Raw genomic sequence first — 26318 nt, 5'->3', positions numbered from 1 at the left:
ATCACAGGCAAGGAACATCGTGCCAGGCACTCTCAACAGCAAATTTTGCATGCTGTGTCAGCAAGAGACTTCAAGATTCTAGGATGAGGGCTCCTTTCTTCCCACGACTCCTTAATTTTCTGTGTCACAGAACACGAGAATGAAATCTCGGGGCAGACCCCGAGGCAGGAGAGAATGTATGATGCTGGACCCGTGGCAGAGCCAGATGTAAGAGGAACGCAGTGGCCTTTCCACAGCCCAGGCCCCTCGGCTGCCACCGTTAAGAAAGCAGGCAGGATCTTAGGCCCTGGTTTGCTCAGGTGGGCCAAATTCCCGACCCCAATCTGCCTTTCAATAAACGTCCCCCACCCCTTTCCTTGGGAGTAGGAGGGGGTTCTGCTGTGCATTGTTTGATACACCGAACGCACCTCTGAAATTAGCCTGCAGTGAGGAGCAGGCAACGCTGTCCCCGGTCGCCAATGCACGGTCCACGAAAGCGGTGATCAGGAAAGTGCAGGTGACCAAACACACCTGCCCGCGGGAAAGAACTTGGCTTTCTGCTTGTGAACCCTCCTTCCCTCCAAGCAAGCCCTCGGGCGGCCTCCTGTCCGCCTTAGCCTGCTAGGTCCCACTTCAGGATAACTGAGTCTGTAGGGCTGTGCCGTCTGGGAGGACCTACCCGGGGCAGGCGCCCCTTCCCGAGCCCCGCTCCTCCCTCCTTCCTGGTCCCTCCTCCCAGGAGCGCTAAGCTTGTCTCTGGCCATCCCTCCTCCCCTCCTGCGACCCCGCCCCTCCGCCCCGCTCTCCACCGGGCTCCTTTGCGGGACGGCAGTGCGCAGGCGCGGAGTCCAGTCCCTCTGGGCCACAGCCGGTGGCCGGCTCGCCGTGGGCCCGTACGCGGCCCTCACGCCCGGTTCCCCCCACCCTCTCTCTCTGCGGAGACTGGAGGACGGACCCCACCAAGCCGTGGTGGCAGGATGGCGCAGACCGCCATGTCCGAGACTTACGGTGAGACGCCCGGGTTTTTGCGGGTTTGCGCGTACAGAGGGGCAAGGCCTTGGGGTCCTGGAGTGTGGGGGGGCTGGGGTCAGTGTCTCCAGGGCGGGTGTCCAGAATATCGAGGAGCCTCGGCTGCACACCTCGCCGTGTCAGGGGCAGGTGGAGATACGGAGGGTCTTGGGGTGTTTAAGGCTGGGCTGTGATCCTAGCTGCCGGGACCCTAAGACTCCTGCGGTGGCAAGGTCGGGCTAGACCGTGAGAACGTCTGGGTGTTTGAGCCGGGGTTGGAATCTTGAGGATCTAGGGGTGTCGGGCGCTGGGCAGGACTCTGGCCAACAGGCGCCCTCAGCTGTGCAGAGCGGCTGTGATCCTCTCCATCAAGTTCCCTCCTGCGCTGGCCCTGCTTTCACCCTACGCCTTCCTCCTCGGATTATTTAAATAGCTCAAGGCTGGGGGAGCCAGTTTGTCATTGGCTCTCCCCACTGCTCCCGCCGCAGGGGTGAGGGCTCAGGGCCACGCCTGCACTCAGTGTCTGTGGGGGCATGGCTGGGGGCCTCTCAGGGGTTGGAATTCCTTTCTTTGCATTGAGATTATAATGAGTTTTAAATGGATGAATGCATCTCTTTCCTCGAGACTCCTGGCCTCAGTATCTTTTCATCCCTTCCACCAGCCTGTTGTGTTGCCTTAGAGCCATTTATAAATTCATTTCCTCGTCCTGACCGTAAGCCTTGGGTATGGAGCTGTGTCTTTTCCATCCCGTTTCTCCTGCAGCGTCTAGCCATTCCCAGTGCATGTGCTGGGTGTCACCCCCACCCCCAAATCGTGGTAAGAATAAACAGTTGGTACTATGCCCGCCAGTCCCTAACTGAGACTCAAGATCTTGACTTGGTATGTGCAGGTCGCAGGGATGGACTTCCGGTGAAAAAGCGCGGTGATCTGTTAGGTTATCCCAGTATGTGGCCCCTGCCTCCTTCTTGCCACAGGCGGGGCCCAGGGTCCTGCCAGGAAGGCCACACTCATTGTAAAAGTGTCGGGGGAAACTTCCCCAGGAGTTTGCGGTCCAGCGAGTAGATTGTTAGTTCCGTTGTGGCCCTAATGGATGAACAAAAGCCAGGCAACAGTTCTGAAGGAGCATGGTCTGGTCAACTGTGTGAGAAAGAGCTGACCCGGACGGTGGACAGGCAGATCTGGGGTTCAGGGCTGGGAAGCCTAACTTGAGGAGGTTTGGACTTTGAGAGGGTGGGACCCTGGGAAGGGTGTTATGAGGCACACAGCAGCCTGGCCTACTGTCTCCCCAGCGCCAGCACCGCCTCTCTTGTGTCGCTGAGCCACAATTCCTGTCCCCATAAGCTTAGGGCACCAACCAGGGAATGGGCGGCCTTGTCAGGGCCACAGGTGGCCTCTGTGTGGTCTGGTTCTTCTGCCGAGAATCACAGTAAAAACGGTTCCAGCCAAGTCCGCTCGCTAGCTGATTTTCTTGTGGCTTCCGTGCTCCTTTCTTTTTAAATCATCTGAGTCCACACTTCTTTCCTGGGAGTCAGGGGAGGAGCAGAGTCCACAAAGAAAGCCTCATGGGGTCGTGGCCACGTGAGGCAGGAAGGACAGCACTGAGGCGGCTTTGCACCTCAACTCTTTCAGGAAATGATTTGAGTAAGGCAGACACACTGCGGGCCCCTGCTTCACCTCAGATGCAGTTAATTATCTGTATTAAAACTGGGGTTTTGTTCATCACAGCCCACTGATTGAACTCCCATCGTGAAGCTGTGGCTGTTGGCATTATTTCAGGGGCTGGAGATAGGCGTGTGCAAGACACTAGGAACCACACACAAAATGTGTGTGCTTGTTGTGTTTGTGTGTGTATCTTTTTCTTCATTTCAAGGAATTTTCCAAGTACGCCCTTATTTGTTTGGAGAGTCTCTCTCCCTGTAGCTCGGGCTGAGAATTCATCAAGTAGCTCAGGCTGGCCTAAACCTTGTGGCAAGATCCCTGCCTCTGCGTCCGGGTGGTAGATTTTATCCTACCATGTAACCCCATGTCCAGGTTCAGTCTAAATTTAATCTTTGCTTTCAGTGGAGAAAGCCAAAGTCTGTGTGCATATGTGTAAATGAATAGAAACTAATAAGTAGAAGTTTAGCTTTATAAGCTGGCGAGAGTGATTCCTGAAGCCACCAGCATAAAAGAAAAATCATCCAAAATTAAGGCAACAGCTGTCACCTTCTCTCATCATTGGCTGTGTTTACACAGTATTGTTCCCCAGATTAAAACAGGCCCTCTCCATCCCGACGCTTGTTAGCTGGCATAGGAATGTTTGCCTAACCTTTAAGTTCCTCGTGTTCCGGCTGGTTTTCTTTCTTCTGTGAAAGGAGGTTCTGTGCGGCTTGGTGGAGAATCGGTGGAAAACGGAAGCTAGAAGAGCCCTCCGCTGCTCTTCACCTAGCACAGGCTGAGGGGTGGCCAGCACTTTCTTGATCTGAGGCGCCCAGCTCTGTGAACATTGCTTTAGCTCACATAGCATCATAATGCAAACTGCGATGGTAGGCCTCTGGCTGACGGGTGCAGCCGTCAGACTCGCCTACTTGATTAGACGGAGACGTGGAGGATTTAGCACACCACCTCCTGGTGATGGGAGGGAGATTCGGGGTTGAGGTTATCAGTTGACATTATTATCAGTTGACGTTATCAGTTGACAGGTGACCAGAGGTCGGAGCTCTAACAGGTTGGAGGACACTGAGGGCGTGTCCCTGGAGCTCTTTCCAGCCCCTCTCTCTTCTTGCAGTCCCTTGTCTCCACTCCCTGGCCTCTGTTGCTGAGACACGTCTCTGTCACATATTCCCAGCCCCGTGAAACTAAGTGACTTAAATCCTTCCTCCCCTCAGTTCTCCCGGGCGTTTGGGCCCAGTAACACTAAGCTCTAACCTGAGAAACCCTGAAGGGAGGGGGGAGGTTCTCCTGTAGCTGTTGGACACCCCCCCCCCCACATCCCATACTGTCTATGTTCAGGGAGCGCTAGCTGGGCCACCCCTAGGACCCATGACAGCAGCCTGAGATCCGAGCGCTTGAAAACTATCCCTAAGCAATTCCCGACCCCAGACAGCAAGTTGCAGAAACCGCTAAGCAGTGTGTGTGGTGGGAAAACACCAGAGAGCTTTTTAAAGCTTCAAGTGCAAGAGAAGACCAGCATTGAAGCAGGGTCTGAGACCGGTGTCTACACAGCATAATTTGTGCCTTGTACTGTGCTAGCGACTCTTAAGACAAAGTCTGTTCTGCCCGCTGGCCTCTGGGTTGCTTCTATGGCAGAAGATTCAGCTAGAAAATAACACACATCCTTCTGGTACCTACCATATAAGGCTGAGATAATCAGAGTGTTTTCTGTTACCTACTTATTTGTGTATTCGAGCTTTGAATTGTGTCCCCAAAGACACAATTGAATCCCCACTCTCGACCTGAGGGTGTGACCTTACTTGGAAGAGGGTCTTTGCCGGTGATTATTAAAGGTGGAGTCGTGCTGGACTGGTATGTCCTGAAGTCAGCAACTGTGTCCTAACGAGACAGGAAAACATAGATACAAGCACGTGCCAGGAGAGCAGGCTGTAGCAGTGAGCTTCAGGGTGGCAGGACCCAGTGCCCAGCCAAGGTGCCCAGCCCAGCTGGCAACCACCCGAAACAGAAAGGGGCAGGAGGCTCCCATCCCTGACCCTGGAGCTTCTCAGCCCTGCCTTACCTCTCTGCAGCCCCTGGCACTGTCACACAGCCAACGTCTGTCTTGCTAAGCCAGCCGACTTGGGGGACGTTGAGGTGCAAACCTCTGGACGCTAAATCTAAGGGCTTACTGATCAAAAGATGATTCTTGAAGAAATGTAGGCTTGATAAGGCAATTTAGGTTGACAGGAATATCCCAAATAAGAAAAAGCAACATTTTCAAAACCACCTCATTCAAAAAGTAAAATTAATTTGCTGTTAGAAGAATCACCTGAATTACAATTGCCTTGACTCACAATTGACAAAACATTTAAATAGTTCAAGCAGACATCAAAACAAAACAAAACAAAACAAAAAACATTTGTTTGGTACTTTAAAAAAAATTTATTTGCTTGTTTATTTTATGTAGATGAGTGCTCTAACTGCATGTACACTGTGTGCCAGAAGGGGGCAGCAGATCCCACCATAGATGGCTGTGAGCCACCATGTGGTTGCTGGGAATTGAACTCAGAACCTCTAGAATTGCAGACAGTGTTTTTAAGCACTGAGCTAAGTCTCCAGCCCTGTTTGTCCTGGAATTTGCTTTGTAGACCAGGGTGGCCTCAAACTCATATAGATCCCCCTGCCTCTGCCTCTCAAGTCCTGGGATTAAAGGTGTGCCCTGTAGTTTTGTTTACCACATCTACTGAAAACTGGTGAGCATTTCAGGAAGCTGGGGCTGAGGCTGGGGTGGGGAGAATGTCCTTAATCCCAGCATTTAGGAAGTGGAGGCAGGAGGATCAGAAAAGGTCATCCTTTGCTATACTATATAGGGAGTTAGAGGCCAGCCTGTGCCACATGGGATCCTGTATCAGAAAAGGGAAAGAGGGATATGGAGGAGGAGGGGGAGGAGGAAAAGACAGGCTAAAGATGCCTCAGAGGGCAAAGCCTTCAGCACTCACTGCTGACAGTCTGCCTGAGCTCAGTCCCCAGAATCCACAGGGAAGGGAACTCGGAGAACCGATTCTGCAAAGTTGTCCTCTGACCTCCACACACACACACACACACACACACACACACACACCACCCTGCACACTTGTGGCCTCACACAAATTATACACACATACACGGTAATAATAACAGTTACAGAAGAAGGAAATAAAGAGAAAGAAGGAAAGGCCCAGAGCCTAGAGGCACGCACCAAAGTTTCACACGCCCAGGTGTCCTGAGCACCCATTGTTTGTTTACCCTACAAAAGGGTAGTGCCAGCGTCTAGAGCCTCGCCTGAAGCTCCAGATGTGGAGGTGTGTTTGAATGCTGTATCGGGGTGTCCAGCCCTTGAACATTACATGACCTTATAGTCTATGAATTCATAGCTTTCCTGGGATACATGTGACCATGGCTATGGGTCAGACACATGTTAATGTAGTTGATATACTTTGTTGTATCATAGCTCATCCAAGAACCTTGGAAACTTGATTCTTTGACAGAACAAGCTCACTATCCCTCTTCCACTCTCACAGGTGCCCAAAGCCTGTGACGTTTCTTTGGTATCTACAGTAGTACCACTTCCACCATTAATTCCTGAGGAACTTGTTTCTCAACACCTTCCCTAAGTATTCTACCAGGTACCCCAGGGAATCAGTTCACGTCCTAAGTTCGTTCGCATGACCCTCCTTCCCCCCAGACTGCTGCTTCCCATCTGCCTAAGAGAAAGTTAGCACCGTTTAAATTGTTCCTCAGCCTCAGCTCCTAGGTCCAGCTGTCTGCTAACTCTCCAACATTCCCTTTCCACGGCGTCCATGTTACTTTTTTCCCTGAAAGAGGCAAAAGGAAGTTGAGCAGGGGCTGGTTGGCCTAATCCTAAAGAAATGGAGGTGACTCAGTCCCCATCTCAGTGACTTGGGAGGCATGTCTTTGCTTGCTTCTGTACATCCACCTCAACCTCAGGTAGCTTCTGCAGACTTTTCATAGGACCTGAGCTCCCTGGATTGGGTGAGAAAAGGGGCCTTGAGAAAGTTATGTTGGAAAGCGGCATCACGGGAAAACCATGATGACTGAGTAAATGAGATTCCCCAAACTCTCCAAAAAGCGATTTCATGCAAACAGGTTTGAAATCTTCTTCTGGCTATAATAGTGATCGCTTCTCTTCAAGACCGTGTTGGTTTCTTTGAAGAATTCGCCCACTTTGTATAAATTATTCATAACAGACTTTAAAAAAAAAATTCAACATTGACTCACTATGTACATCAGGCTGGCCTCAAACTTACAGAGACCCACTTTCCTCTGCCTCCTGAATGCTGGAGTCACCCAAGTGTGTGTGTGTGTGTGTGTGTGTGTGTGTGTGAGTGAATATGCCACATGTATAAACAGGTGCCCACAAGGCCAAAAGAGGGTATCTGAACCCCTGGATCTGGAGTTACAGGCAGTTGTGAGCTGGGTGTTGGGGTATAACTCCATTCCCTGGAAGGAAGCGTTCTCCTCTATTGAGCCTTCTCCACTACCCTGAACATTTCTCCGAAATGAGAAAAAAGGTTGGTTTTGTTTCTGGATTTTCTTCCTTCAAACTCTGCTGGGGGGTGTGGCCAACCTGAGCTGGTGTGTTTTTACCATTCTAAGTAATCCTGGCAGCATGCTGCCCAGCTAAAGTGATTTATTGCACGCCTCTGCTGGCCTCTGCCGGCCTCCGCTGGCCTCTGCTGGCCTCCACTAGCCTCCGTTCAACCCCTGCTGCTGTGATGAATTTCTGAGATGAGACAATTGTGTTTGTTTGTTTCTAAAACTGTTTGCCTGAGTTAGGTAGACACACCTGTGTGTGCCCAGTACGCACAGAGGTCAGAAGATGGCACTGGCCTCTGGACCTGGAGTTACAGGTGCTTGTGAGAGGATCTGGCCACAGCACTCACCCCAGTGTGTTGTTCTTCCTGTTCCCTGATGGACTGTCTTCTCCTTTGAAGGACAGGTGACATTGCTACTCAGTGACTGCAGCTGGGGAATAAAACATAAAACGACACAGGGCACATACTACAGGGTAGCACTGGGTGTCATGGCCCTTGGCAATAATCCCACCACTTGTGATGTTGAGGTAAGAGGGTAACCTGGGCTACATGAAATCCTGTCTTAAAAAAAAAAAAGGATTGTAGCACAGAACATGCTTCCCTTATAACATCCATCTATCTATCTATCTATCTATTTATTTGTTGGGGCTTGTCTAAGAGTGCTAAGGAGCTGGGCATGGCACAGCCTTTAGTTCTAGAGCTCTCAGAGGCAGAAGCGAGCAAATCCATCCTGGTCTACACAGAGAGCTCCAGGCCAGCCAGGGCTACAGAGTGAGACCTTGTTTCAAAACCAAGAGTTCCAAAGGTAGTTTGTGTTGTGACAGACTTGGTCAATACAAATTAGTGTTCGAGGACAGCAGCTCTGACATCTACATCAAAACAAGTCCTAGCCGGGCGTGGTGGTGCATCTCTCTAAGTTCAAGGCTAGCCTGGTGTATAAAGTGAGTCCAAGACAGCCAGGGCTACACAGAGAAACCCTGTCTCTAAAACACAAAAACAAGTCCCGCCTCCGTCCTATGCTGGCAGAGCTCAGTGGCAGAGTCTTGTGGCCGTTTCTACTCCTGTGGTCTGGTTTTGTTGTTTTGTTGCTTTAAGAAGGGTTTCAGGGGCTGGAGGAATGGCTCAGCTGTTAAAGGCTAGGCTCACAACCAAAATATGAGACAGGGTTTCAGGAGAGAAAAATGGCCTACGGTTAAGAATATTTGCTCTCTTCCAGATGACCCAGTTCAATTCCCAGCAGCCGTATCAGGTAGCTCACAGTCTCCTGTAGCTCCAGCTCCTGGGACCCGCACAGCTGGCTTCTGCAGGCACCTGCATTCCTGTGCACCCCCCCCCCCCACAACCCCCCCCCCAACACACACAATTATTAAAAATAGAAAAGACAGGGTTTCATGTAGCCCAGGCAGGGCCTCACACTTTCTTTGTAGCCCAGGCTAGACTTTATTCTGATGGTTTTGCCTCCACCTCCTGAAACAGATGACAAGATTGAGCCACTAATGCCTGGAGCCGTCTCCTCACAGGTGCTGTGAGCTTTGGCATTCAGGCCTCGAGGAGTCAGCCATGTTCAGGAGGTGGGGGAGGGGAAACACTGTTCATAAAGTGCTAATAAATTATGAATGTGAGGTCTATTTTAGAGAGATGTTTATCATTTTCTTTTCAGACATGAATTTTTAATCGCACAGAAAGGCAAGCGGGGGCTTCAGAACACAGCGCTTCTTCGGTGTGTGTCTAGCCGTGCCGCGTCTTCTGGTGCACCTGCCATAGCAGTTAGGGAAATGCTCACAAAGGGAACACGGGTCTGAGCACGGCCCATGGACCGATCCTTCTGCTCTCCTTGTGATCAAAGCAGAACCCGCTTTCAGTACTAGAAAGTAAACTCTTCAGGAACTGAGGGTCCAGGTGACCTTCTGTCTTGGTCCTCTGTGCAACCCAGGGCACAGCCTAAGCAGGCTTTGATGTGAGTCCATTTGAGAAACGATTTTGTTCTCAGAGAAGATGAAACAAAAAGCCAAAATAAATAGAAACTGGAGTCCTGGTTTGTGTGTGTGACAAGTCACACAGTTCCTTTGTGGTAGTGGAAACGGAATTCTAATAAAACCTGTTCTGTAGATCGAGTTTCCTGGACTAACAAGATCACGTGGGCACCTCACATAGCCTGAAAGCAGGGAAAACAAGCATCCCTGCTGAGGACCCAGATCTGAAGCCAGAAACCTGCCAGGCCTCAGAGCGAAGCGTGGGAGGACCTGGTTCCACAGCTGCAGCTTCAAGTGAGCCCCCGAAGAGAAGGTGGCGGCCAGATGGAAACTGCAGCCAAAGAAGGGACGGGCTGGCCGGTAGGGCCTGGAGGAACCGGTGCCGGCATGCCAGGCACTCTGTAGCCAGAACTCAGCTTGGAGCCCCAGCAGGGTGCCCTCCCTGGAGAGTCCCCCCCACCCCCTGCATTCAGATACCTGGCTTCCTTGTTACCGGCTGACTCTGCTTTGTCCCATCTCGTGACCACTTGGAAGCCCTTCTCATTCACTTTGGTCTCCAACTCCCTATGGAGACAAGGATGACCTTCAACTCCTGATGCTCCTGCCTCCACCCTCTGAGACTGGGTGTATGGAACCCAGTGCCTTGTGAATGTCAGGCAGGCTCTCTACAGTCATGAAAACAGTACAGATGTTGTGGTCATTTCTTGGGAATACAGTCCATGCTCCGTAGTTACATGTGCCCGGGGACAGACTCTCTAGCTGTTGCCAGGTCTCGGCTGAACACTGTCTGGTTGAGGCTCTTCTGACATCAGCGCCCGTATCCGCTGCTCCAGTGGGGACCGGCCGGACCCGAGGAGCAGGTCTGGGCCTGGTCAGTGGTTAGTGTTGCCTGCAAACGGGAGTGGAGTGAGAGACAGTTCAGGCCTAGCATACTGGTTCCCAGAACTCAGATCCACTATGAGGTGGGTGTAGGTTCCCTGGGCAGGTGGAGATGGCCAAAAGCCTAGCCTTCCTCATCCCTGCGATGTGACCAGATCCTGTGGACTCGCCGTGTTCCATATGCAGCTAAATCTCTGTGGATCTGGGGCTAACTAGGGCTGAAAGGTGGGGTGCACAATGGTACCTCAGACCTAGAGGCCTTGAGAGCACAGATCTCGTCCATCTGAATGGTGTACTGTTTGGAGGACAGTGTTTTCTGTGTGCCTTTGGTGGCCAGATCACACAGTCATGACAGCAGTAGGAGATGATGGGACCAAGAGTCCCCACCCTCAGTGGGTCAAAGCTGATGTACATTAAGCAAGCGCTGGGAGCCGGCGGCTGGCTGCCCTCTGCCTAGCATGCTTACCTGCCTGTCCAGTGTGTCACGGCACATCAGGAAGGCCCTTTGGATTAGCCAGGGACCAAATTAGTTGTTCATATTGGGTGGGGTCACACACACCTGTGATCCCTGTACTTGGGAGGCAGAGCAAAAGCCCGGACTGCACAGTAGGACCCTGTCTGAAAAAGAAAAGCTAGTCAGCCCATCCCCTCTTTCGCTCCTCTCTGTCTCTCTGCCAATTGAAGTATTCTGCACATCATCTTGACAGATTATTTTCCCTTGTTTCTTTGTAGACTGAGGCAGGCTCCATCCTTCTGTTAACCTAATCAGATTCAACAGTCTGTTCTTTAAAACACCCAAAGTTTGTCCTGACTCAGGGCAGCTGTCCTAATCAGCTCTCTTCTGACTTCCCATTTAGGGCTGCTGTTCCCTCAGGAGGGCACCAGGCTGCATTTTCTGATACAACACCCCACCCCCTTCACGCTGAGCCCTGGCAGCTCTTGAGTTTGCTGTCACCATGGTCACTCGGGCTGGCCATCATCAGGGTCATCTGCCAACCAGCCTGCTTTGCCCCCAGCTCCTGACTGACCTGGTGCCTGATGCATCTATCTGTACAAAGACTCTCCGCTCCGCAGGTCCACTTCTGGTCACCTTTTCTTCTGTCCCTGCTATTCAGTTCCTTGCTTCATCCTGGGCACATCTGCCCAGTTCCCGTGAGCAACCATTTCCATCCTGATGCAGAAGGTCCCAGCTCTTTGATGGGTCATGGCCTGCCTCCTTTCCAGAGGGCCTGCCCTCCACCCCCAGCTCCTGCGTCTTGGTTTACTCCGCTGCTTCTCTGTGTTGCTGGGGACTGTGCTTTGCGACGTCCCGGTCCAGCCCTCTACCACCAGATCTGCTGCTACAGGATGGAGGGCTTTGTAGGGGAGACGAGGGCAGGCATGCAGCTCTCCCACCCATCACTCCTCTTCCCTTTTCTGTATGTCGGCTGTCTTGCACACCTCAACCCATTATTTGCCTCAGTGGAGCTCACCAGCAGATGAAGATACCAGCAAAGGATGTGCCCACCTGTTCAGTCAGCATGCTTACCGGGGCCTTCTCTGTTGTCACAGAAGGAAGTCCCACCATCCGAGATGATGGTGTCTACTCAGGCTGTCTCCAGCTCTCGGCTGTTTGCATCTCCTCCCCTCCCCTTCCTCGTCTGGCTTGGACCCACCACTCTGCACCCCTTCTAACTCCCTACCTCTTCCCTCCCAGCTTCTCAGGAGAGCTGCCAGCATTTCCACCCACAGTCCCACCCCATTCTTCTGCCGTGGTCCGGATTCTGCCCGCCTCAAGAGCACAGACTTTACCAGGGGCCTTTATCTTGGTTTCTTTCCCCTGAAGAATGCTTCCTGTGGGCTCATCCTGTTGACTTGCAGGTTTTTGCAGCTGAATCTGCCACTCAGTATCACTCCTTGCACCCTTATGCTGGTCTTCACGTCACAGACCCTTATATTTATGGTTGGGAGCCCAGCCTTTAACGGCTGAGCCAGCTCTCCAGCCCCACATCCCAAACTCTAAGCTGAAAAGCAAGGAACCCCCAAATGTGTCCATTCTACCTTTCCAGATCCGAATGCCATCCTGAACCCTTTCTGCCAGGAAGAGGGACCCCTGCAGGAGGCCCTGTAGTTCAGGGGCCTCCCTTCCCCTATGGCCCGTGGAAATTTCAACATCCAAGTGGCTGCATGAAGGGAAAACTAAGAAGGCAGTACAGAACTTGTCTTCAAAAGCTCTCCGCTGTGAGGGCGGTGGTGTGAGTGGGGGTGAGTGTCCCAGAGGGAGGCCGCCACGTTTGTGTCTCACATACTGCTTTCTCCTTCCATGGAGAAGTGAGCAGCATGCCTGGGAGGACCAGGCTGGTGTCCCCTGAAATCTGGTGCTGGCAGACTGCGGGAGGCAACCCCCCCAACCTCCCTCCGGCATCCTGTCATCTTGAGGGCTGGATACCCAGTTTTTAGATCAGTTTTATCTTAACAGTCAATTCCCTAATGAGCTCAGGGAAATAGGGTTCCATGACACAGAGTAGGGGCCGTGGTCTGAGTTGGAGCAAAGTGGGGTCGCGGCAGAGCTGCGAAAGCAGGGCACTGTTGGCTGGCCAAGCCACGGGCTGGTGAGCGGAGTGTGCAGTGCTGTCTGCCTGTAACCTGCTTCTGCGCCTTCTCACAGTCCTGTGGCTCCACTGGGGTCTGGGGAGGAGGAAGGGCACTTAGTGGGGGCACGTCCTCTGGTCCTCCGGCTGCCGAGACTGTTCTGTTCTATAACTGCTCTGTGGAAGGGCGGCTGACATCTACCCACTGACTGCTGATTGCCTGATGGCGTTCCCATCACCCCATCTGACATTTATCATAGGGAAAGTTAAAAGCGCGCTGGTATAATATCCCATTTTAGTGTTCCTATTTCGGGATGCAGACTTTTCCCTGCCTTCAAGCTGATCTGTCCCTGAAGAGACTATTACCTTGTGAATGTGATGACCATGGAGTTTTCAGGAGGATGCTGGGAAGGGAAATTCATTCCACCATGATTTGGTTGGAACAGAGGACACACGGACACACACTGTGCTGTTCCTTCCCTCCCCTCCCCTTCCAGGTCAGGTCATGATAGCTAACTGCTCTCTCCCTCCTTTCCATTGGTTGGTGGATGGGTAGGGTGGTTATTTATTATTGTTGTTGAGATAGGGTCTCACAGATCCCTGTTGGCTGTCGCCATCTTACCAGATGAAGTAATGGGTTGAGCCCTTGCCTTCCTTTGTACCTACCTTCCCCTGCTTTAAAATTCTTATGTATACAAGCATCTTGCCGGCACATACATCTGTGCGGCACATACGGGCAGTGCCCCTGGAGGCCAGAAGAGAGCATCAGGCGCCCCGGAACTGGTGTTATGAATCGCTACCTGCCTAGAGTTCCAGAACTGAACACTGGTCCTCTGCAGAGGAGCAAGTGCTCTTAACCTCCGAGCCACCCCTGCAGGCTCCACTTTCTATGTCCTTACCATCCCCATTCCCCAGCGAATTACAAAAGTAATTCTAGTACAGACTTCTACAGTCACGGACAGGGTCGCCAATGTTTCTACAGCAGCCATACATGCTTTAGAACCAGGAGAAGGAAGGCCTCTCGCACTGGCTGGTAGCTGTGGTCTCAGAGCCTTACAACTTCCTGACTTTTGACGGGAGAGAAACGCTGAGGCAAGCAGCTGCTACGCCCACCACTCTGACTTTGTAGTTGGGATAGCCCTTCTCCTGGAGGGGCCTTCCTTCCTGCTCGGCGCGCCACATCTGCCCACTTCATGTTTAGCTGTGTGTGCACATGCTCGCTATGGTTCAAAGTTGTTTTTATTGTGACATTTCCTTTGTTGCTGCTGATGTTATCAGTGTGTGTGTGTGTGTGTGTATGTGTGTGTGCGCGCGCACATGGGAGGGCACATACCATGATTGCACCTCTACCTGGCTCCGGGGATTGGACTCAGGTCCTCGGGCTTGCCCTGGTAGCACCTTTCCCTGCTGGAGCCTCCTCACCAGCCCTGGTTTTGAAACAGGGTCTCACATGGCCAAAGAGATTTCAACAAAATGTTTTCCGTTTATAATCTCTACCTTTCTCGGCTTCAGCGTTTCTGTGCAGAGACTGTGGCGCTTTCATTTCTCCATCACAGCATGCTAACATGCCACCCTTTGGCCAGGCGTGGCAAAGGTGCAGGCAGCAGTTAGTATGGACAACCGGTCAGCAAATCTGAGCCAAGGTCCAAGGTTCAGAATCGGGGATGTGTGTTCTGTGAGTCTGTCCCCCTTTGCCTGCATACTGCCAACCTCTGCACCTTCTCCCTCTCCCACCAAGGCAACAAGAGGCACATTTGATTCCTTTTTTTTTTTTTTAATCTTCTCTTTACAATTTATAAACTTTATTTCCTAACAGAAGAGAATATTGAACAAGGCTGAGAAATCCATATCCCTTTAGCTTGGCACTCTTAACCATCTCACCTTCCGTTTCTTGGGTTGAAAAAGCTGTTTGGTAAGAATGATTAGGCTTGGCTTTCCTTGGTTTTCCCGTGGATGGAGATATACACGTGCACGCACTCTCTCTTCCTCCCTGTCCCTCTGCCTCTCTCTCTCTCCAGGAGAACCTGACTGATTCCTCTGAGTGGATGTAAAAGCTCAGTGTAGTAGCTCGCGATTGCAATCCTGCTGAGGAGGTGGAGAGATTCAGCAGCCCTCAGGCTGGCTTAGCCTGGCACACACAGGTAGCAGCCCCTGTCAAACAAAACAAAAGGCAAAAGGCAACAGCTGGGATGGTCCTGTGGCCTCCACCACAGGGCACAGGCACATCTATGCTCGCACACGCCACATACTTCATGTGAGTACTGTGACAACGGAAAGTCTGAGCGTACATTCCAGCGGCATTAAAGTAAACAGTCACGTTTCTTAACACAGTGCTCACCACCACACATCTCCACAATTCTCATATTGCCAAACCGATGCCATGTACGGAACAACAATTCTCCATTTCGGCCCCAGGCCCTGGCAACCGTCACTCTACTTTCAGTCTACTTGAAGGACCTCATATCAGTGGAATCATCAGTATTTGTTATTTTATGTCTGGTTTGTGTCACTAATGTTCTTAAAGGTCATCAGTTATAGCAAGTATTAGAAACTTTTGTTAGTTTTTCAAGACAGGGTTTCTCCATGTAGCCTTGGCTGTCCTGGTCTCACTTTGTAGACCAGGCTGGCCTTGAACTCACAGAATGCAGAACGCCAGGATTAACACAGGCGTGCACCACCGCGCCTGGCCAGGAACTCTTTCCTCTTTAAGGCTAGGTCCTGTTTCATTGCAGGGACATACCACATTTTGTTTATCTGTTTCTCCGAGGATGCACACTTAGTTGCTTCCCTGTTTTACTACGGTGAATAGCGGTTGTACAAACATGAATATTTAAAGCTTTCACTGTTTTTATGTGTTTTGTCTGTGTGTGTGTAAGTGCGCTGTGTGCACCTGATGTCTCAGAGGCCAGGAGAGGGTTCTGGATCTCCTGGAGCTGGAGTTAAGGATGGTTGTGAGCCGCCATGTGCATGCTGGGAAACAAACCCAGGTCCTCAGCGAAAGCAGCCAGTGCTCTTAACTGTTAAGTCATTTTCCCAGTCCCTCCTATAACTTGGTTTTGAGCCAGAAATATATTTTATTGAAGTTTATTTAATATAGATTCTTTAATACGATTAAGAGGAGGAGGAGGACTCAGGAAGAAAGCCGGACAATTGCAATAACATGGCACCTCAAAAGAGAGTGGAGCCGGGGACCGGGCCCTGTCAAAAACCAGCAGCTGTCTCGGTTGAATGGGGAAGAGCAGGGCGTGGCTAGGGTCACCAGCACTCTGTCTCATCTGGAAGAGGGTGTGGTCTGGAGAGAGGAGCCCAGAGCACGGTGCTGGGCAGGGCGGGGCTTACAGCCAGTCAAGGTTTAGACAAGGCCAGGCTAGGCAGGTCCATCCGGACACCAATGGTGTAGGCCTCGCAGCCTTGCAGGACTCGAGTTGTTACTAAAGAGAAAGCACTTGGTTGGTTACACGCCCTTAACCCCAGCTGTCTTCCGGGCGGGCAGACCTCTGAGTTGAAGCCAACCTAGTCCAGGCCAGCTAGAACTACACGGTAAGATTCTGTACCAAAACCAGAAGGCAAGCTAGGTAGTACGCCTTTAAAGTTGGCACTTGGGAGGCGGAGGCAGGTAGTTCTCTAGGACTTTGAGGCCAGCCTGATCTAATGGTAAAGTTCTGTCTCAGAGAGGGAGGGAGCACCTGAAGTCCTGGCTATGATGGTACACTTAGGAGGCAGACACCGGAGGATCAGGAGTTCAAGGCCAGCCTCTGCTACATTGAAAGTTCAACCCTGACTTTCTGAGGCTATGTCACATCTCTTGGCAATCTCTTACTCTGATACTATAAAAAAAAATACCCCCAGAGCCAGAGATGCCCATTTGGGGTCAATGACCCTTTCACCCTTTCACAGGGGTCTCGCACCTGATGTTTACATTATGAGTTGCAACAGTAGTAAATAGAGTTAGGAAATAGCAACAAAAATAATTTTATGGTTGGGGGATCAGCACAACAGGAGGAACTGTATTGCTGGGTTGCTGAGAACCATGTCTCCAAGGTTTAAGCGCTGGCTGCTCTTCCAGAGGACTCGGGTCTGATTCCCAGCTTCCACGTAGCTGCTCACGACCACCTGTAACTCCAGCTTTGGAGGGATCTGATGCCCTCTTCTGGCCTCTGCAGGCACTGCACACCAAGTGCACAGACAGACATTCAGGCAAAACACCAATACATATAAAAAGGAATATTCAATTAAACAACCCTCTCTGCACTGAGTCAGGCCATACAGCCTGAACTTTGCCTCAGCTGCCTTCTAGGAACTACATCCAGCAGCTAAGAAGTGACGCACAGAGCTACATGCCTGGGACCTCACCTGTGTTGGTGCAGAAGAAATTTTTGAAAGCTTCCCTTTCAATTTTGTTTGCAACCAAGTATGTGTGTTTGAAGTGACAAGCAGTGACCAGTTTTATTAATTGTAGCAGTTCATTTTCGATGTTCAAATGCCTGAAGAAGGAGCAGTTTGGGAAAGCCCTGAGCATATCGGAAACACGAAAACATGAACTGTGTAGCTATGGAGAGGCAAGGCAGCCGTGTCTTCAGACCCAGCTACCTCTTCCATCAGCAGCGAACATGGCACTGGGTTTATGACTGCAGTCTGAGGATGCGTTCACAGCTCCCTTTAAAGTCATTTCTTATTCTTTCTTTGCCTTTCAGATTTCTTGTTTAAATTCTTGGTCATCGGAAATGCGGGAACTGGCAAATCTTGTTTGCTTCATCAGTTCATTGAAAAAAAATGTGAGTGACACTGGGGCATCTGTGTAACCCTGCCAGCGCCCCCGGGCATGCGAATGCCTGTGGGAGGGCTGAGCTTTCCCAGGGGGGAAACCGTAGCTTCAAAGGGCTTTCAAAAATTATTTAAAAATGTCATTCGCGCATATATTTTGATCATCTCTATCCCCATTCCTTTATCCCCTCCTCTCCCCTCTGGAACCCTTCTCCCTAACATGCCCCGCCCTCTCCTTGCTTTCATGTCGCATCACTGAGTTTGTTTAAGGTTGCTGGCGAGCATATATGTGTGGAGTTGTTTATTGGATCCCAGACAACAGGCAGCTTGCCAGTGGCTACACCCCTGAATTAAGATGACCCCCTACCAGCTGGGCAGTGGTGGTGCACACATTCAACCCCAGCCCTTGAGGCAAGCGGATCTCTGTGAGTTAGAGGCCGGCCTAATCCAGGACAGTGAAGGCTACACAGAGAAACCCTGTCTCAAAAACACAAACAAACAAACAAATAAATGGCTCTCCCTTCCCTAGCAGCCATTAAATGCTCACATACCCTGGGCTGGGATGGGGCCTGTGGGCCCCCGCCCTTCCGTGCTGGACGCAGGGCTTGCACAGGTGACGTACCTCCAGGGAGTTCATGACTGCAGTGGCCAGGTCTTGGCCAGAAGACATTTCACAGCGCTCCTCCCCACCCCCTGGCTCTGACAGTTTTCATCTGTGCCCCCCCCCCCCCCCGCTTCCTGTGAGCAGCAGTCAGCACTTATTCTCTGCATTAACTTCTGCCCGCTCTGGAAGGGAGCTTCTCTGACCAAGGCTGGCGGCAGCGCTGACCTAAGGGCATAAATACACACGGTTAGCAGGTCTTCTGACAACATGCCCACTTGGCAAACTGTGGTAGGTCCTCCACTGAGGCCTGTGACCTCTCCAAACCCAGTGTGGGAGTGGCTGGTTCCTCCTGTAAGGTTCATGCTACTGCTGTACCACTGAGCACTTCTTCCTAGAGGTCTGTAAACAGTACGGCAGCCAGGCAGGTTGTGTATCATTCCTGCCTGTTCCCAGAGCCTCGGAGGGAGTGTGTTCTCCCCTTCACAGGTCACAACCACATGCCCCAACCCGGGGTACTGCCAGGGTCACCTGCAATTTGCCTGGGGGTGGGGGTGTCATACCTGATCACACACTTGAATCTGCCTCTGGCACAGGCTGGATTATCTTTCAACCTCTCGTCCCTAGGGCAGGGAGGGGAAAGGAACGTATTACCAAGTGGGATCCCTGCTTCTGAGGCTGTGTCCAGGCCAGGAGACGAGAGCCAGCAGGTGACAGGGCAGCATCTGTTCTCGCTCATCTTGTTGCCACAGCTGTCTTATACTGATGGCGTGTCCCCACTGGGCTCAGAAGAGAAGGCACTAGTTTCTCCAATACTCATTCACACTTTTGCTGTGCGTTGCCAGAACAAAGGAACACTTGGTACCATTAAAAACACATAAGAACCAAAAGAAAAGAAAAAAAAGGTTTCTCCAGACAGACTTCGAGGCAGAGTTCCACGGTCAGGTGATCTTGGGGCTCCCTTGTGCTCTGGAATCACGGTTGCTGCTGCCCAGCAGCACACCCCCGACCACAGGGCAGGCTGGTTACCGTCAGAAGGCTGTGGTGTGAGTCCTCTGGGCAGGCAGTCTCTTCCAGTAACTCTACCAGGGGGGGAGGGGGCAGAACGGATGGGCACTTTCTTGTCTCTGAGATAACAGGAATCACTTGATTTATTTCAAGTCTGACTGTGAGAGAATGGATGACTGAAGCAAGCTGCCTTTCCACCTGCAGAGCCCCTGGTCGTCCCCCCCTTCCCCGCCCATGTCTCTTTTTTTACTATTTTTTGTTTTCCTTCTCTAGCCCTTGATCTTAACGTTACTGTTTAAGTCTGTGAACTGTTGCCTTCGTGTTCTAAGATGTAATTATTTGTTCCTTGTTTTCTTTTTAGTCAAAGATGACTCAAATCACACCATAGGAGTGGAATTCGGCTCAAAGATAATAAACGTCGGTGGTAAATATGTAAAGTTACAGATATGGGACACGGCTGGACAGGAGCGATTCAGGTAGCCTTCTAATTTCCTAAGCGTACCGGAACTTGGGCTTTTTAACTAGATTCCCTCACTGTGTCTGGCACACTGATTTCAAAAGCTCTAGCTCTGTCTGGAAGCTCTCAGGACTGAGAGAGCACAGGTTGGACCCCAGACACCAAAACAAGCCAACCGAAGAGCACTAGGCAAATGGCGTCCCAGAGGCGGCAACCCTGTCAGGGGGAAGTGACGCACCGTGCAGCTGGTTTTGGGGTTCTGCCTGTCTTTCGTGTTTTGAGACAGGGTCTGGCTGTGCAGTAAAGGACATTACCCAGGCTGTGCAGTCTGGGTAAACGTCAAGCCCAAGACCTTGTATCAGGCTCCTGAGTGCCAGGACCAGCCAGCCAGAGCATGCTTTTCGATTCAAATCAACAGGACGAAAGCAACAGGCAAAGCACAGGACAAATGGCTTTTCCCACGTTACACTTCTGTGAGGAAGTCTTAAACACCCATGGTGGGTTTTCATTCCTTTACACTAACGGAACATGCTGTGACAACTGCTGTGAGCCGCAGGGCACCCCTGCACAACTGGTACCCAGAATGACTGACTGCAGGTCCCTGCTACTCAGGTTGTGTGGTTTAGCATCCTGTGACGGTGCACGCAGCCAACAGTGTGCGGACATTTTAGTCACGCTTTCTGCAGAGCACAGAGTCAAGGCTCAGTGTGGAATAGTGCGCCCCCACCGCAGGCTTTTCACTCTTTAATTAAAACTGGGACTACAGGGTGGCCATGCCCATAGTCCTAGCTACTTTGGAGGTTTAGGCAGGTTTAGGAGGTCACCGGGGATCAAGGCCAGCCTGGACAATACAGCATGAGGCCATAGGAGATGCCAGAGAAAATGTTATTTTGCTAGTATGAAAAACAAAATGACGGTTTGGCACAGCAGGTAAAGGTTCTTTGCTGGGCAAGCCTGACAGTCTGAATTCCATCCCTGGGAACCCATGCAAAGGTAGTAGTGAAGAAACGATTGTACATACATGGCACCCAACATCATATCCACAGCAATAAAGTTGAAGAAAAAAAATAAAAACTAGCAGGGAGAAGTTGGTATTACAAAGGAGAAAATGTATTACTGAAAAAGAAATCATTGAGAATTTGAGGTGGAGCCGAGCCTGGTGGTGCACGCCTTTAATCCCTGCACTCGGGAGGCAGAGGCAGGCAGATCTCTGTGAGTTCGAGGCCAGCTTGGTCTACAGAGCAAGTCTGGGACAGCCAAGGGTACACAGAGAAACCCTGTCTCTCAAAAAAAACAAACCAGAGAGAGAGAGATGTGGACAAAGAGCCAGTCCTCAGTAGAACAGGAGGTAAAGGACATTGCATGGGGCCCCTGGCAGGAATCCAGGCTGCTCAGTCTTGGGCTTTTCCCGGGAATAAGGGAGGACTAGCGCAGGGCACCCAGAGCTGTGAGTGTCTCCGGGTGCTTGCTGCCCACACAGAGCTAAGGACACCCAGGCCACCTGCAGACCCCGACCCTCCTGGGCCTTCCAGCAGAAAGCACGCTGTTGGTCCTGGAAGCACTGTTTCTATGGGGAGAAGCAAAGGGCCTTGATCGTCAGTCAGAAGCCCCTGTCATCCCTCAGGTCTGTGACCAGGAGCTACTACAGAGGAGCTGCTGGGGCCCTCCTCGTCTACGACATCACCAGGTAAGGTCAGCTCCCCACCACATGGGCTGTCCAGTGCTTTGCGTCTCCGTGTTGGTGAGAGGGAGGATTTACTTCGGTCTAGAGACAGTGTGTACCCAGAGGGCCTCTAGGCCCTTTCCTGGGGTATCACAAAGGCCTTCGGTGTCTGTTCTGCCTCGTGCTTCTTCCCCATACCACGTGGGATGCGCTCCTCGAAGGCTGCAGGGCTCTGTGCACTCTCAGGAGTGAATTATGAGGCTAAAGATACAGATTCAGGCTCAGATCACCTGGGTTCAGGGCCCAGCTCTAGCCAGCGGCCTTGAGATCGCTGCAGCCTTGGGCCTCCCTGTTCTGGTCTTGGTTTCCTCTTCCATAAAACGAGGGTGACATTCTTTTTTTGTTTTTAAGATTTTTTTTTTATATACAGTATTCTGCTTGCATGTTTGACTACGCTTCAGAAGAGGGCGCCAGATCTCACTATAGATGGTTGTGAGCCACCGTGTGGTTGCTGGGAATTGAACTCAAGACCTCTGGAAGAGCAGCCAGTGCTCTTAGCCTCTGAGCCATCTCTCCAGCCCAAGGGTGACATTCTTGAATCCTCAAACAGCTATGGAGGTGGGCAGGTTAAGTCAACTAATAAAACACTGTTCTAATTACTGGCTACATGTAACAACTTGGCTTCATTCCTGGGTTTCTCTGGCCACATTTCAAATGTTCCATGCCACGTGTGGCCAGTTGTAGCATTTTCTTGTTCTTGAGGATAATCAAGGTCTTATAATGCACTCAGCATTATAAGAGCCAGCAGCATTGCCCTGGAAATACATTATCCAAAGGGGCCCTTCCTGGGAGGAGCCTAACCCAGAAGAGAACAGAACAGAACTGCCTTCCTCTTCTCAGGACTCTGCCCTCCTCACCCTGCCAGGGTGCGACAGCGCCTGTACCACTCCTTCAGTGTGAGAGCTAACATGTAGATCTGAGTTTGTCCTGGATAGACAAAGCCAGGAAGTCCTACAGAACGTCCCTGAGCCCCAGCTCCTGGTGGCAGGGGTTCCTTGCGAAGCTGTGGATCAAGGTGTCTACAGATCCACAGCGATTAGTGTTGCCAGCCAGGCCTTGCCCGTGCTCAGCTGCATTTGTGAAGTGAGTGAAAAGCCCCCTTCTCACTTCTCACCCCAGAGTGTGTGACTCACGGATTCCGTGGGAATGATGTGTCACCAGGCATTTGGGTTTCCCAGTCACCCTGAGGTGCCATTGCCCTCGCTGAGATGCTGGCAAGCAGTGTGCATGGTGAGGATGACTGAAGAGAGTCGCTGTTTTATAAAATACATGTATCATTTCCACAATCTTGTGTCACACAGCCGAGAAACCTACAATGCGCTTACTAATTGGTTGACAGATGCCAGGCTGCTGGCGAGTCAGAGCATTGTCATCATCCTCTGCGGGAACAAGAAGGACCTGGACGCCGACCGCGAAGTCACCTTCCTCGAAGCCTCCAGGTTCGCACAGGAGAATGGCAAGTGACTCTTTTCTCTTACAGCGGCTCCCAGGGTGGGTCTGGGCACACGGACACGTCTCTGGGTTTAACGTCTCTGGTGGAGTTGTGAGGTTAAACTGTCTTGTGAAAGTGTGCAATCTGCTAGTTCAACACAGCTTCGTATGTGCGGTTCTGCCGACAAAGGCCAGTGCACCTCCAGGTCCCTGCGTGTCAGCCCCCTCAGGGTGGCAGGCTTCCTATGTGACTTGAAACACAGTTGGTGAAATAGTCATCCTACGCAGGAAGGAAGCAGATCAGCTAGGCTTCATTCTTCTTTCACTGAGTCATCTGTTTAAGGGTAACAGATTTCTTGTTTGTTTAATTTTTTTTTTTTTAAGACAGTCTTTGTAAGTCATCCCGGCTGTCTCGGAGCCCACTATATAGACCAGGCTAGGCAACAAAACTGCATTACAAGATAGCAATTGTTAATAGCAATAACAACATTATGAACACGCAGGAAGAGCCGTAGTTCTGAGAGCCAGCTCAGGCTATCCTCATGTCCACACCTGGTTGAACTCAAGAACAGAAAATTGTTTTCCCAGCTAGATGTATTGAACCGAACACGAACCAGCATAGCACTGAAGGTCCACAGTTCTTGTAGTTAGGAGGCAGGGCAGGAGGATGACTGAAAGCTTGAAGCTAGCCAGGACCATATGTTCCAAAATGAAGGGTGGGAAAAAGCAGGAGGTAGAAAGGAAAAGGAGAGCAAACGCAGTGAATTCTACACACATGGGGTGACATGCTCTCTACCATGTAAAGCTGGCCCTTACCACATACAGCTCCTCTGCTGACTCCTAATCATAACATTATTAATTTTATATAAAGGAAGATTTAGGTACTGGCCCAAGTTCTGTGTGTTGCAGTATGAGAATCCTGAACAGGCAGTCGGAAGCCACTGTCATTGGGCCAGCAAGATGTCACAGTGGACAAAGGCACTTGCCTCCACGCCGGCGGACCTGAGCCCCATCCCCATGGCCCACATAGTGGAAGGAGAATTAAGTTTGACCTACAGACTGTCCTCTTACCACCAAACACACACTATAGAATGCACTCTGTCCAAAATGAAACTGTAATTAAAAAAAAAAAAAAAAAAGGAAAGGTCACTATCTCATAAATGCGGTTCCCTGTCTTCTTGACACTGTTTTTCAGAGCTCATGTTCCTGGAAACAAGCGCGCTGACTGGTGAGAATGTTGAAGAGGCTTTCATGCAGTGTGCGAGGAAAATACTTAACAAAATTGAATCAGGTATCAGCCTTTCCCCAGCCTCGGCTGTGCGTTTTGCGCTGAAGCTCAACATGCCCGCTGCTGGCTGTTACGGGTGAAGCTCTGCTTTATAGTACACAGGTCACGCTTCAGGGGGTCAGGGGCAGCTGTGCGCAGGGTACAATCAGAATTGGGTTATTACATACTAATAAGTGAAATTGCTATTGCTTAATTTTCAATTAATTTACTCTTTTATTCCTGATGCTGTCATATAGCTCCACTCAAACATCCGGAGTCAGGTTCAGGGGGCTCCGAGGAGAAGCGCTCACGCTGCTCTTGCAGAGGAGCCACGTCTGGTTTCTAACACCAACACTGGGCACTTCATTACTGTCTCTAATTCCAAGGGATCTGAGGCCCTCTCGTGGCCTCCTTGGGGCACCTGCACACACACTTTAAATAAACCTTTTTTGAAAAATCCAAAAGTCCTTGAAGTCAGCCATTGTTATGAGCTCTTGGTCCTCCCGGGAACATTTAATGCCATGTACTCGAATGAACAGACTTTTTCCAGACGGGCCTGAGTCTCCTCCCTGACAGCCGTGTGATAATCTGGGTGTGTGGGCAGGTGCTGGTACCCCAGCACGGTTAAGGCGGAGTCAGGAGGATGTTTACTAACAGCCCCAGGTCTCAGTGAGAGCCCATGCCTCAGTGACCAGGAGAAACCAACTCACCTCTGGCCTCCATGCGCATACACATCTGCACACAGATGTCACACACAAAGTTTAAAATTTCCTTCCCAGCCGGGTGTGGTGGCACATCACGGAGGCAGGCAACTCTCTGAGTTCAAGGCCAGCCTCGTCTACCTAGGAAGTAAAAGGCCGGCCACAGCTACATAGCAAGACCCTGTTTCAAGAAACAAAAACCTAAAGTATATTTTTTTGGTGAATTTGGTGAATGTATGCATAATGGGACGTCTCACGTTGCCCTTTCCACTTACCATTTTCCTGGTTCTCAGGTGAACTGGACCCAGAGAGAATGGGCTCTGGCATCCAGTATGGAGACGCCGCCCTGAGGCAGCTTCGCTCACCACGGCGTACACAGGCCCCGAGTGCACAGGAGTGTGGCTGCTGAGCACCCCGGCGACAAGGTGGGTGCCGGAGGCCCTGCACACTGCACAGAAAAGGGAGCGTGTAAAATTGCAGGGGGAGGCCGGGAGGAGGGAGACCCATGAGGACGCTCAGAGGTGTGCCCACCGGACTGACAGGGACTCCCGCCCACTGCTCAGAAGCAAGGGCAGGCAGACAGACACACAGACAGACAGAGCCCAGAGGTCCTGCTGTGCCCGGTCCCTTTCCCTCAACCACCGGGGCCGCCACAGGAGCACCCCTGAAACCAGCCCACTCTCCACTAACCTCTGATCACTTCCATTTACCACGGTGGACTCCTGTCGGAGAAGCTGAGGTAGGAGCCTTCTCCGTAGCTCAGGTGTCCACCTCATGGCAATCCTCCTGCCTCAGCCTCCCAAGTACTGGGATGACAAGCGTGTGCCATCGTGCTCAGCTCACCGTGGCCCTACCCAGCAGTGTGTCGGGCTCTAAGCCATTTCGCACTTACACAGGAATGTAATTGCACTTCTCAGGTTCGGCGGTGGTCACTAGAGCACAGCTGCCCGAGCCTGAGGTTTCACCATCTTTTCTACCATGCACAGACCTCCACGGGAAACGGCAGCGCACACTGGCACAGGGGGCGCGGCGGCCGTGCTGCAAACCCACTCAGCGGAAAACACCTTTAGACGCCACACGTATGCGAAGATCCCCTGCCCACATCTACTCCTTCCTGTTCCGCCAGATCAAGCTTGTGCCACACACAACCCGGCACGTTCCCACAGCCAGCGTCACGCGACAGAACCCCGCACCCAAGACGCTTTTTTTTTTTAACTCCTAGAACTGCAGCTTGTGACTATGAGCATGGTTTCTCGTTGGCTTGGTTTCACGAACGACTCGGTACGAAAGGACTGGCTTCCGGCCAGTGGCGTTTCTGAGTTGACCCCTCCTACCCTTTTTACACTGTTTCTGTGATCCACACCTGAAATGCTAAACCTCCGGGACTCACTAACGTCTGGAAATAAAGTGGAACCGAGTGTCTGGCGCACGGTGCACTCTCCTGCTCTGTGGACTGTAAGGTCTCAGCTGAGGTCGCTGCATGAGCTGCCGTGGGCCCGGGTCATCCTACCCGGCTGCCCTGGGACCCTCAGCCTCCTCAGGCTAGTGCACGCCTGTCTGTAATCCCAGCACTCAGGAGGTGGGTCTCTGAGTTCGAGGCCAGCCTGGTCTACAAAGAGAGTCCAGGACGGCCAGGGCTACGCAGAGAAACCCTGTCTGGAAAACAAAAGCAAAAAAGAGAAAGAGATCTTGGGCTCAGGAGTAAAGCACTTCACTTTGCGTGTGCCAGG

The 26318-nt window shown here is 51.4% G+C and overlaps 1 protein-coding gene across 2 annotated transcripts; it reads left to right on the top strand.

Annotated features, from left to right (window-relative positions):
* Positions 1 to 813: 813 nt before the first annotated feature.
* Rab4a (RAB4A, member RAS oncogene family) lies at positions 814 to 26017 on the top strand. 2 transcript variants are annotated; one of them, XM_055617592.1, is made up of 8 exons: positions 814 to 987; positions 17331 to 17411; positions 19371 to 19485; positions 21091 to 21153; positions 22491 to 22645; positions 23816 to 23911; positions 24882 to 25013; positions 25575 to 26017. In XM_055617592.1, the coding sequence occupies exons 1-7, from the start codon at positions 957 to 959 to the stop codon at positions 24995 to 24997; spliced, it is 657 nt and encodes a 218-aa protein (XP_055473567.1). In that variant the 5' UTR covers positions 814 to 956; the 3' UTR covers positions 24998 to 25013; positions 25575 to 26017. The 2 variants fall into 2 exon arrangements, with proteins under 2 accessions (XP_055473567.1, XP_055473568.1); XM_055617593.1 differs by having other exon boundaries at positions 25506 to 26017.
* Positions 26018 to 26318: the final 301 nt, after the last annotated feature.

This window comes from Psammomys obesus, unplaced genomic scaffold, assembly GCF_907164565.1.
Source record: "Psammomys obesus unplaced genomic scaffold, mPsaObe1.curated_primary_1811, whole genome shotgun sequence".
NCBI lineage: Eukaryota > Metazoa > Chordata > Mammalia > Rodentia > Muridae > Psammomys > Psammomys obesus.
This window is presented reverse-complemented; position numbering and strand designations above follow the sequence as displayed.